Below are 12,470 nucleotides of genomic sequence, written 5' to 3' on the forward strand. Positions count from 1 at the left end.
ATACATATATAGATACATATATAGATACATATATAGATACATATATATACATATATATATGATTTAATATATAGATAAAAGATCTAATATATGTATATATTTGTCTGCATGTGTGTCTGGGCACCACATGTGTTCAGTGTTCACAGAGGCCACAAAAAAGCATCAGATTCCTTGAGAATGGAGTTACAGACAGTTGTGAGCTGTCATGTGGGTACTAAGAATTAGACCTGGGCTCTCTGGAAGAGCCACCAGGGCTCTTAACCACTGAGCCATCTGGTGCCAGGATCCAAGTTTTAGTGTTCCCCATTTCCCATAGCTCCTTTATAAATCATTCCAGGTATTCCAAAGTGCCACCCTCCAATTCCATCAGTGTCAATCACTGCCTTCTTCAAGGAAAGCCAGACCAACTAAGGCAACATTCTCCAATTTCTCAATAGAATTTCAACTCAAAATTTCTTCCAGTCTCTCCCCCTTTCCCCCTCATTCCCTACTGCATTCTTCCTTCTTTCCAAAGTGAAACTGGTGAGGGATGCTAACAAAAATGTCTTCTGGTCCAATCTGAGACCACACTGCCTAAAATGTATTTTCCTTTGCTCTAGCATCTTTTGAGTCTAATATTCCCTTTGATCTCCAAGTACCCAAACCTTTCCTGATCTACACATCCTTCTCTTTGTTGACTATTTTCCTGTTCTGTCCACACTTCCTACGATCTGGAAAAGGCAGTTGGTACTCCCAAATGCTTTCCACCTCTTATCATTTCTTATCCCTCCTAACCAATCCCGCCCCCATGCATACACTGTTCTCCAGTGTCACCGTAACTCCTCACTCCTGAAACCTACAGCTTCTCTATAGCCTATGTTCTCCTGAACCTCAGAGAAGCAAGTAACCCTGATGCAATTTCCTGTCCCCCTGTTGTGGCTTTTGTAGTGAATTTCCCATTTTTACCTCCTGCTCTTCCGATCTTTTCATCTGTGTTCTTGGCTGACTTTTTCTCAGGTTTGATTTCTCATCTTGGCTACTCTGAGCTCATTATCTGAGCCTAGCAAGGTGATTACCCTGATCACAGTGGCCCTAATTATTCTGCTTTAAAGTACAGATCTTTACAAATGATGGCTTCTGAAGAGTCACTTAGGCCCTTTCCTTCCTCCTCTCCCCTCCCATCCCCATTTGTGAGAATTAATGGCTGTTAAACGTACATAGTATGCAATTTGCTGTTTAAAAAACATTTTTAAAATATACAGTTGGGTGGCTTTAATTCACTTGCTTTGGAGCCATCATTCCCACCCCCAATCCCAGTCCCAAGATCCAGCCCAGGACTAACTCAGTACAGCCCAGGTGAGCACTTTACAACTAAGCTGTATTCCTAGCCTTCATCACCCATCATTTCTTTTTGGTATCTTTTTAGTACATTGCTAAGTGAAAAAAGAGCATTTCTTCTTAGCATGCGTTTTATTGGGGCTTGTGTGTCAGGATGTCTTCACATCCCTGTCATCAGAGAAGCTTAGTGTTCAGTGCTGAGCTCATGCTTTTGGCTTCCCTTGTACTGCAGGAACGCCTACTTGACTTTTGCTTGGGTGCTGGGAATATGAACTCCGGTCCTCACCCTTAAGCGCTTTACCCACTGAGCAATCTCCCCCAGGCTCCTAGCACTCATTTTATAGGATGTCTCTAAGAGGTCATTTGCAATCTTTTCTTTTTTCAGATAAGGAAACTGAGGCTCAGAGTGACTTAGTTGTCCAGGAAGACACCCAGGGCTTCAAACTCTGAGCTGTCTGCAGTTGGTATGTTACCAGAAGGGTGGCCTATCTGGTGATAAACCCTGCACTTGAGGGTCCTACCATCTAAAGCCCGTGGACAAGACAGCATTTATCTGTTGGAAATGCCCCCACATGGAGCCCAAGCATCTGGAGGCAGCTAGGAGGAGCTGGGGATACTGGGTGGCCGCAGCCGGCGTGTAAGGACACGTGCTGGGGCCCGCATTCTGCCAAAGGCCCCTTCTGCTGGCATGTCTCTGCTCAGAGCAGGGGCGCCGCCTGGTCTTGTCTAGACCCGGAGCGCAGCGCGCGCGGCCACCGAGGCGCACCAGCTGTGCGCCGGGTAACCGCCCAGCTAGCTGATCGCCCGCGCCCCAGGTGCCCAACTCGCGAGCGGCCGCGGCGGCGGCCACGGGTCCCCCACACCCCAGGGGCGGAGCGAGGCGCAGAGACGTCAGGGCGGGGACCTAGCGCGGCCGAGCGCGCTCTCCCGGAGGCTGCGGGCGGCCCACGTCCCCGGCTGGCGCGGCCGGTGGTGGCGGTGGAGGTAGAGGCTAGGATCTTGCCTTTCCGCGGCGGCGCTGAGGCGCAGCCAGGCGGCCACGCCGGCGGAGACCGAGGCAAGCGAGGCTGAGCTCTGAGACAGCCGAGAGCGCAGCTTTGCCACCCCGCCCCCCAGGAGCGGACCCCACGCGCCCCTTGGGTGTCCCCAGGGTCCAGTTGAGTCCCCACGCGTGCCCTTCCATCTCCTTGGGTGACTACAGCGTGTGTTTTGTTTTTCTTCCTTCTCCTGCCCGTGTGCCCTTCTCCAGGATGGCAGAGGCGGAATTGCACAAGGAGAGGCTGCAAGCCATAGCAGTAAGTCCACTTTTCCTTTTCTTGTTCTATTGTCTGGGGTGGACGGGGGACCCGTGGGCTCAGAGCCAGCGACATGCCAGCCCAGTAGCCTTAGGCCTTGTGCTGGGGTGAAAGTCTGTCCAAGCTTGGGGACGCTGCCTTTTGCCTTTATATGTCTGTAGACTAAACCCCTGGGGCGTACTTGGGACTAGGAAGATTTGAACATGGAAAATTGGCTTAGAAATAAGATGCTGCCGCGCTTCGGGGATAGACTAAACAGAGCGGGGAGTGCATGTGTGTGTGTGTGTGTTTCGGGGACTCCTGGAATATTGTCATCCAGTGCCCAGAAGGACGTTGGCTTCCAACTCCAAAAAAGAGAGAGAATTGTGATCCAAGGTGGCTATCTTTCTCTTCCTAGCCAGCTGCCCAGCCGGCCAGCTGCGTGGTAGAACCTCCCCCCAGAATCCAGGAGTGCCAGTTTTCCTTCCTCTGTTTGACATTAACAAGGGCTCTGGCACAGGCCACCACCCTAGAGAGGACAGGGACTTCTTACTTCTGGGTCTTGGAAGAAATATTTCAGGAGAGTCTCTTCCTCTTCGGTGTGGATTACCTGAAACCCATTGGTTCAGCACACAAAGGAGCATCTGGTCTTGGCAAAGTTCGGTGCTCTCAGAGCAGGGTACCCTGTGCATCTTGGGTTCAGACAAGAGCTGTCTGACACTGCCTAGCCTGGAAAGGCCTTTGCCAGTTCTGCCAGTGTTCCACAGATGTGGTTTTCACTGGAGCCACCACAGCTGGATTATATATTTCCTTTGCGGATGAGGGAATGGTTACTGGCGCTGTATGAAATAATAGCGAATTAAAGGAGGTCTGCTAGAATGTTGGCACAAAAGAATCTCCAGACATTCTTTCACCTAAGTGCTTTTCACCCTGTGCTCCAGGAGTTCCCTGGAAACACATAAATTTGTTGGAGAAATACTGTGTAATGTTCTGGAAACGACATATGTATGAAAATCTTTTCAAATGCCTTTGGACAGAGTCTTCATTGGGAAAGTGCCTTTCTCGTCTGAGCAGCATTCGATGTGGGCTCAGTAGCTGGGACACTTCCTTCCTCAGAGTATTCCGATCTGAAAGGATTATGCCCAGAAGAAGAGCTGTGCATGGGCTATGATGAAGTACAGTGGTTGGACTCTGAAGTCATCTTTGAACTTGGTCCTTGGCCTCAGGGAGGCAGTTTGGTCTTTTTTTCCCCCTTTCCACACATTGCATGCACATTTTGATGGCTAATGGAGTTGCTCATGGATTCTAAAGTCAGCGTTAAGGCAATGTGGCTGTCTGTCCCGGCTTTGCTCCGAACGGTGCCATGGAGCTGGTGGGTGTTTTGTGTAACTGGATAAAGGGCTGCTTCAACTGTTGACAAGTGTCTGCTCCAGAGAACACTCAGCCGCTCCCATGGGCTGCTGCTGGCTGTTTGCAACAGTTGTCACATTTTCTGCCTCTGCGAGACCAGTGTCCCCGCATGCCTCAGGGACAGCTGACTCCATGAAAGGACTCACTTTCTGAGTACAGTGCCAACAGCAGCTAACACCAGGGCCACCTGTTCCAAGTAGGCTTGAGTAATCTCAGCCATGGCCAAGGTGGTTTTCAAGAATGATCGGGGGGGAAGGGGGTTTGAATAGATAAGACAACAAATACAGCCAGATCTGTTTGGTTGTGGGACTAAGTTCCTCCTGTGGACCTGAGAGAACAGAGGGGGTGGGGTCAACATCCACAAAAATATGTGTTGGGAAAGACTTTCTAAGTGTTATCACTGTGTATGTCTCTCTGTGTGTATGTGTGTGTGTGAGAGAGAGAGACAGCGAAAGAGACAGAGACAGACAGACAGACAGAGAGGGAGAATGTTAAGAAACACAGGAGAACAGCGAGGGTGGATGTGGGGCTACAATCAGTAGATAATTTTATGCCACATTTTGGCTTAGTCCACACTCTTTGTAGATTAAGCAAACTTTGCCTCTATTGGCCACTTTCCCAGAATCCTCGGGGGGGGGGGGGGCTCTGAGATGCTTACAGTCCTTCCCCAGAACCTAACATGCCTAAAAAGTCATTTTGGAGATAAGAGGGAAGAGAATGGTTCTTCACAGCTTCACTACTTGGGTTCTTGGGTCTCAGTCTTGAGACGGAGCCTCCGTTTTTTCCTCTGTAAAATGGGCCCGGGACTTTTTCTTAGTGTGTGTCTCTGCTTCTAAGACTAGGGAATGGGGAGACTTTGGCCCCCGGGTGCCATGGGATGATGTTCAAGAGTAGCCCTCAGCTCTGTGTACACTGCTGGGAGGAAGGCGGGCAGCTGTTTTCCTTTGCTATGATGAGGGAGGTCAAATCTAGCCAGCATCCCTTTCTCTACAGCAAGAACTGGGACCTGAGGGCCCGTTCATCCGCTCCTTCATCACTTTTGGGGAAGTTTCTCTCTCCTAGGTTCCACGAATGCTGACAACCACCAGAAGGAAGGTCTTGCCCTTACACGTTTAATTTTAAAAGGGGTTGTGTCTCATGATGTAGCTCTGGCTGGCCTGGAACACACTACGTAGACCAGACTGACCTTGAATTCATAGAGACCCACCTGTCAGAGCTTTCTGAGTGCTGGGATTACGGGCGTGTGCCTCCATTCCCGGCCCCAAGCTCAGTGTTTGAAAGGTCAGGTGTCCAGTGACCCAGAATAGCTGTTGCATGATCATCTGTGGGAATCACCTACTATGGATTACTAAGCGGCCACGGTGCCTCAGCTGAATCTGCTAAAGTAGGCCAGAGACTAATCAATGAGATCAGAGGGCTCTCGTGTCCTGTCAAAAGACGAGCAACTCCATCCTTGGCAAATGTCTTTCCTCTTTCTTGGTCCTTTCATCTCCACAGCTATAACCTATAGAATTTACAAAATGCTTCTGACAGCAGAGTGACTGAGGAGAAATAATACAATGATGACCATTTACTGAATGTTGTGCATTCAGCAAGGCCTTGGTTTAAGTCTGGCCTCGATTAAACACAAAGTTGCTCATGGTCAGGGATGAATTAGAAGAGCATGCAATCAATTAATGTGCATTACAAGTAGGACAGTGCCCATGACCTCATGAGTGAGACATGAAAACCAGCCTGAAGGCATGTGGAGCAATCTCCCCACCAACCCTTGGCCCCAAAAGTCACTTGATCAAGGCTTGGATAAAATAACATAGAAACTAACGTCATAACCTTTCCAATGGCCACGGAGCATCTATCTATCTATCTATCTATCTATCTATCTATCTATCTATCTATCTATCTGTCTATCTATTTATCTATCCATCCATCCATGTATGTATGTATTTATTATTGTTTGCTTATTATTTATTCAGAAAAATTACTGTGAGAAAGAGAAAAGCAAAAGCAAAAGGTTAAGTCAGTAGTTGGGAGCATGAACATGATGAAAGACTGAAGTGTGTATGTGTGTATATACATGTGTGTGTTATCTGTGTGCATGTGTATGTGTGTGGTGTGTGTACATGTGTGTTCTCTCTGTGCATGTGTAAATGTGTTTGTGTGCTGTGTGTTGTAGATGTGTACATGTGTGTTTTCTGGGTGCATGTATGTGTGGTGTGTGTGTCCTTTGTATAAATATCTGTCATGTGTGTATTATGTGTTATGTGGTGTGTGTACATGCATATGTGTGCACACATGTGCATTGCGTGTTCTGTGTGTGCACATGTGTTTTCTGTGTACATAGATGTGTGCTGCATGTTTGTGCGCGTACATGTGTGTGAGATGTACGTGTGTGTTGTGTGACGTGTGACGTATCTGTGTGCATGTGTATGTGTGTGGCATGTGTGTGTACATGTGTGTTAGCTGTGTGGGTGTGTATGTGAATAAATGCACTTGCCTTTTTTTGCCTTTGTGTGTAGAAATCAGAAGTGGATGTTGGCTGTCTTCCTCTTCCTCAGGTAGAAATATCTGTCGTTCTGAGGCAGAGTTTCTCACTGAACCTAGAGCTCCCCATTTTGCCTGACTGCCCAGCTAGCCCCTGAGATCTGCCTGTCTCTGTGCTCAGCACTGGAGTACAGACGTGTGCCTCCATGCCTGGTTTTTTTACATGGATGCTGGGAATCTGAACTCAAGGCTCCATGCACAGTCACTTATTTACCCACGGAGCCATCTTCCTAGCCTCCATGAAATGTCTTTTTAAAATTTATTTGTATCTATGTGTATATGTGTGAGTCTATGTGTAACAGGTATGTGCAGGTGCCAAAATCAGGGTTTCAACCCACAGAGCAGGCCATCCACTGCCACCGAGGATGGCTGCAGTACCTCATCTTTTCTCATGAGGGTGCTGTGTGGGTTCTCTACAGCCTCTGAGCCCCTGAGGCAGCAGCAGACTGACTGCATAGCATTGGAAAAGCCTGAGTGAACCAGGAGACCTCTGCCCTTTGGAGCCTCTTGCAATCCTGGGTGCAGGGCATGGAAACGCCCAATACAAACTGCAGCCCATCAAGTTACATTCTTTTGGGGAGGAAGCTGCTCAGTCTCAGTAGAAACTGACTTCGGGGGAGGGTGTTGCTATGTTTCCATATCCAACTGGCAGATAGTTTTCCTTGGGCATGAGTGAAAATGACTGAATGTCATAGAGGCCATCTTGGGTAAAAAGGCCCAAGAGCTCCATAGAAAAGGCCCCCAACATCACTGCATCAATGTGTACTGAAATACGGAATGTAACCTAACCCACACTCCCTTCAGACTTCATCATATATTAGGAACCCACTCCGTGGAATGATCAAAATCTGCCTTTGCAATTGCACAGAACCTCACAATTCACACAAATGGTTTACACTCTGCTTTCTTTTTTATACATGGAGGTGAGTTTCACTGTCTCCACTGCACAGTTGAGCATCCAGACCCCCAGAGTGAGATGCAGAAATGTTTGGGGAAGCTCTGGTCTCTCCTGATGCCAAGTTTTTTGTGTCAGTAGCATATCCAGCCTGGATCCTCCTGGGGAGGAAGGAGAGTGGTGAGCTTGGAAGTACATGGACTTGAATATGCCTTTATAGAATTAGGACCTTCTGAGATCATGCCTAAGTTCTCTCTCTCTCTCTTTCTCTTCCTCATTCCATTCCTCCATTCCTCTCTCTTGTTCCCTTTTACCACTTCTTTGACTCTGTCTTTTCTCTTTCTGACTTTTATGTACTGTTTCTTTCTCTGTATCTCTGTCTCTGTCTCTCTCTCTCTCTTACTCTGTCTCTCTCTCTGAGTTGTCTCTCTCTCTCCTTCCACCCTCCTCTCCCCCTATCTCATCACCATCTTTTCTTCCTTTCTATGGGTTCAGTTAGCATGTTGATGGCTTCCACCTGATCCCATTCTCTGTCCTGAGTAGGCCTAGAGAAAATATTTGTTGGATTTTCCTTATAGTCATCTTTTTGTGCCTTTAATTTTTCAATGATACATCCCTGATCATACCAGCTTCAAAAGATACATACCAGCTTCAAATGGGGGCCTAGTGTCCCAGGAGGCTTTTAGCCTATGATTGACCCATGCCACTGAGGTTGCTCTATCTGCGCTGCATAGAAGTCCTTGTTATGATTTACATATGACTCACCTCAACATCCCAAATCTGGGATGCAGAGGCGTTAGTAACAAACACTGTTTCCTGTGAGAACCCTCACACACACACATCTCTGTGGACCTGTGCCACTGGCGAGTACTTAACAAAGAACTGAAGAATTAAGAATCTTGGGTATTTATCTGCTACCTACTTCCATCTCAAAGACAGAGATGGCATCGTGGCTTTAAAATTCCATGTAAAAGCCTAAGAAGGCAGCTAATAAGAATTTTAGCAGAGGGGAAGCGTTTGCCCTGGCTTGAATTTGCAAGGTTGCACAGTAAGTAGATGTCACTTTGGGACCGCTCAGGGTCATTACCGGTCCTGACCGTGCCAAGGGAGCCTTACACAAGCATGTGCAAGGGTCACCAAGCTCTCTGGATAGTATTTGTATCTGTATTTGTACCTGGGAATTTCAGGGCTTGAGCCTCTTAGGACAAAGAGCAACTGCTCTCCCAAACTTAAAAGTTGTGGGAAGCAGAGTGGGGAGCACTTGGGACTTACGGATTATGAACGGCCATTATCGGAGAAAGCCAGGGCTCGGTGGAGGCCCATCCGCCTCTCGCCTCTCGGTAGGAGCTCTCCAGCACTTTGGGAACCACTGCTATTGGTCCTTTGAACTACTCCCATTTCATCACCGATTCCTTTGTGGGGATGTTGGGAATAGTAAGGTCAGTCATGACCTATGTGACGTGACTCAGGCTGAGACAACAAATAGGCATGATGCGTAGAACAGGGTTCTTGAAGGCTGCCAGGACCTTGAACAATCTGGTAGGGTAGTTAGGAGTGCGGATTCTAGATTTTTATCTGAACTATGTCCTTGTCCCTTGGTTTCCTCATCTGTGAATTGGGGATGGGGATAGACGCCGTCAGAGTGATTTGGGAAATTTCTAAGACACGCTCAGAGCAGGCATCCAGTGAGCATGCACAGAGGTTTCTATTTACAGTAAATAAACAGCTTGGAACTTGTGCATCTTGAAATAGAAAAGAGACACCAACCTCAACATTTTTTTGCCAAATTAGGAAATTTTGGATGAATGTACTATCTGCTTATGCTTAGACTGAGAGAAAGAGAGAGGGATGGGGCACACATGTGAGCTCTCGTATGCTCCACCTTATTCCTTTGAGACAGGGCCCCTCAGTGAACCTGGAGCTAAGGTGGGGTGGAGGGCAGTAAGCTGCAGTGATCCTCCCGTCTCTGCTTCCCGAAGCATCAGGGTTACAAGCCGAGGTGAGGCCACAGGTGGCTTTTCATGTGGGCTCTGGGATTCGGAACTCAGGTTCTCCTGCTCATCCAGCATGTGCTTTTACCCTCTGAGCCTTCTCTCCAGCCCCAGCGAGGATCTTTTGAAGCTGTGAACTCAGTAGGTTTCAGGAGCAAGTATGTCACCCAAATCAGGGGCATGGAAAGGAAAGTTGACATCTGCCCTCCAAAGCAGATGTCACTGAGCAGCAAAGAGACAGGTGATTTGTGCTGCGTGGGAACATGGGTTATATGTTACCACAGCAACTCATTTCCAAGAGAAAGAAGAAACATGGTTTTTCAACATAGGATCTCCAACGGAAATGAAACATATGAAAGAGTTTGAAAAGATTTGTGGTCACATGCAACTCCTTTTTGTCTATAGGTCAGCATTTTGTGACCTTTAGATGAGTGGGGCTTTGAACCTTACAGTTTGCTTTCTATATGCACTGGCTTAGCTGAATTTAATACATACAGAGGCTACAAAATAGTTCTCTGGGCATCCTCCCAGGTCACTCATAAGGTTGCAAAATCGCATTGTATTGTTAATAAGGATTTGTGACTTGGTATCTAAATGTTTGGATTCTTTAAAACAAAATACCCAATTTGCTATAGTTTTGATACCAGGTTGAGTCCTTTGCATCTATGAATATGATTGTAAGTCAGTCTGTTCACATGGGTGAGTGGCTGCTTTCTAAATCCACAGAACCTCAAATGCCCAGTTATTATAGAAGAATCTTAAAGAATATTTACTCAAGATTTGCAAATCTGACATGTTAAGTCAGATATGCAAATCTGAATCGGCCTCACATCAGGATGTCTGAGATGATCCTCAGGTAATAGGACAGAGAGTAATTGCTGGCCAGGACACTTAGAATAGCAGTGACAGACATCTGATAGCCTCCCTCTGTGTGTGTGTGTGAGTGTGTGTATGTGAGGCGTGTGTGTGTGTGTGTGTGTGTGTGTGTGTGTGTGTGTGTGTGTGGCATAGAATAGTCCCCTTCAGGATCAACTGGAGACCTCTTTAAATCACAGACTGTTGCTCCCCACTCCCAGAGTCTGAGTGGACTTGGGAAGAAGGCAAAAGAATTTGTTTTTCCAGGAAGTTCCCGGCTGTTTCTAGCTGCAGCTCCCATTGTGGGGAGCACACTCTGAAAACCATTGCTCAAGTCAGAGCAGATCAGTAGTAAAGAAGGATGAAGGTCTGAGTCTTCACAAGTGCCTATGCTCACCATGGCATACTTAACAGTTTAAAGAAACAAACCCAAATTCAGCCCCCCTGAGCGAGAACTTAGGCTAGCCCAGCATGAAGACAGTGCAGGCGCATCCGAACTGCAGGTAGCTGATCAAGAGGAGGCCTTTTCTGAGAATTAATTTCGTAGTTAATTCACTAGATCCTGAGGTTGACCTCTAGATTTCAGGGATATGTGGGAGGGAATCGTCAGTGACCTTGAGCACTTGCTTCCTTCTACTTAAATAAAGTGAAAATTTTGTTGGTTAATCACTTGAAGACAACTTTTAGGAGAATTTGCTTGGGCTAGGATGAGTAACCGAGCAGGGTTTACCTGGATTGTCTGAGCAGGCTGTGGGGACTGGCAAGGAGCCGGGATTGGCTGAGAGCTCTGAAGGCTCAGTGCCTTCACTGAGGCTGAGTCAGTTTGGAGGTTTGCACAGGATTGAGCTGACCCTAACTACACACTATAAAATTCCCTTACGGAAGTTTTCTGAGGGCAGCTCTGTGAAGACAGGAGATGCAGTGAAGGAGATTTCTAGGTAAAGTGTATATTATACAAACACCAGGACCTGAGTTTGGATCCCTGGCACCCACATAAAAAAGTGGAGTGGCCCTGTAACCCTAATGCTGGTAGCAGGGTGGGCAGAGAGACATACCTGGTGCCTACTGGCAAGCCAGTCTAGCTGAAATGGTGAGCGTCCAGTTCAGTGAAGAGACCCTGCCTCAAAAAAATAAGGTGGTGAGTGATAGAAAATATCTGAAGTCAACCTCTGCCACAAGTGAGCACCCTCTCATACACACATGTGCAAATCACATGTAATAGCTGGCCTCCATTTCCAGCAGCAGTTGGGAAGGGGGTGATTGGAGAACTCCATGACTTGGTGATATTATCCATCTGTGCACATAGTTCATTGCAAATCAACCATCCAAGTCTTGAGGGACCACCTGTAGCAGGGTTCAAGACAGCTGCTCTACCTGTGGGTGACTCTAATCTCATGCCAGGATGAATGGCTGCTGATGTGCACCTACTTCCTGATGGTTAAGAATTCTCCTCAGCCTGCACGCACACACAGAAGTATGGCCTGTCACTGGTGTGTCCAAAAAGAGTTTATTCTCCCAAGGATGTCATCCAGGCTTCCCCATTTGTAGCATCCATTGTCGGAGCCAGCTCTTCATTTCTGGGGGAATTCAGACTCACCCAGTCTCTTATTTGTCATATAATACAAAGCACAGAAGCTGCACTGTGCTGGATGGAGCCTAAGAGAACAAGGGAAGACTGTGGGTGGGTGACGGGCCACACGGCACAGGGCACTGGGTGGAGAGAAGGTCTCTCGGGCATACGCTGAGCTTGGGAATGCCATGCAGCTGAGTCCTATTTAAGGCAGGAAAGGCCAGTGGAGCAGAGGTTGGTGTGGGAGGTAAACACTGAGCTGCATGCGCCCTGGATTAATCATTACCTCTGTATTTCTCAGCAGTCCCATGGTGAGCTAAAACATTTATAAGGCGATTATAAACAGAGACGTGCAAAAAGTGGAAGGGGCTGGGGAGATGGCCCAGTCCATAAAGCATCCTTCTCACACACACAAAGACCTGAATTCGATCCCCTGAACCTATGGAAAAAAGCTGGATGTGGTGAGACGTGTAATCCCAGTGCTGGGGAGGTAGAGACAGGCAGAGCTCTGGGGCTCATTCCTAATTAGTGAGCTCCAGGCCAATAGGGGACTCTGTCTCAAAAAGGTGTGTGTGTGTGTGTGTGTGTGTGTGTGTGTGTGTGTGTGTGTGTGTGTG

The 12,470-nt window shown here is 47.5% G+C and overlaps 1 protein-coding gene and 1 long non-coding RNA gene across 3 annotated transcripts in view; one reads left to right on the plus strand and one right to left on the minus strand.

Moving 5' to 3' along the window:
• The window catches only part of LOC129675214 (paralemmin-2), a 271,653-nt gene that overhangs the window by 135,285 nt on the left and 123,898 nt on the right, over positions 1-12,470 (plus strand). For both annotated transcript variants that reach the window (XM_055605232.1, XM_055605233.1), the window contains exon 2: positions 2,567-2,612. In XM_055605232.1, coding sequence (XP_055461207.1) covers positions 2,567-2,612 — 46 coding nt within the window. The remainder of the gene's footprint in view (positions 1-2,566; positions 2,613-12,470) is intronic.
• On the minus strand, positions 7,429-8,812 carry LOC129675218 (uncharacterized). Its single transcript, XR_008719882.1, has 2 exons — positions 8,710-8,812; positions 7,429-7,598 (listed from the first exon to the last, which is right to left on the minus strand). It is a non-coding gene; the product is annotated as an uncharacterized LOC129675218 (long non-coding RNA).

The sequence above is a fragment of the Psammomys obesus genome, unplaced genomic scaffold (assembly GCF_907164565.1).
Source record: "Psammomys obesus unplaced genomic scaffold, mPsaObe1.curated_primary_1811, whole genome shotgun sequence".
In the NCBI taxonomy this organism is placed as follows: domain Eukaryota; kingdom Metazoa; phylum Chordata; class Mammalia; order Rodentia; family Muridae; genus Psammomys; species Psammomys obesus.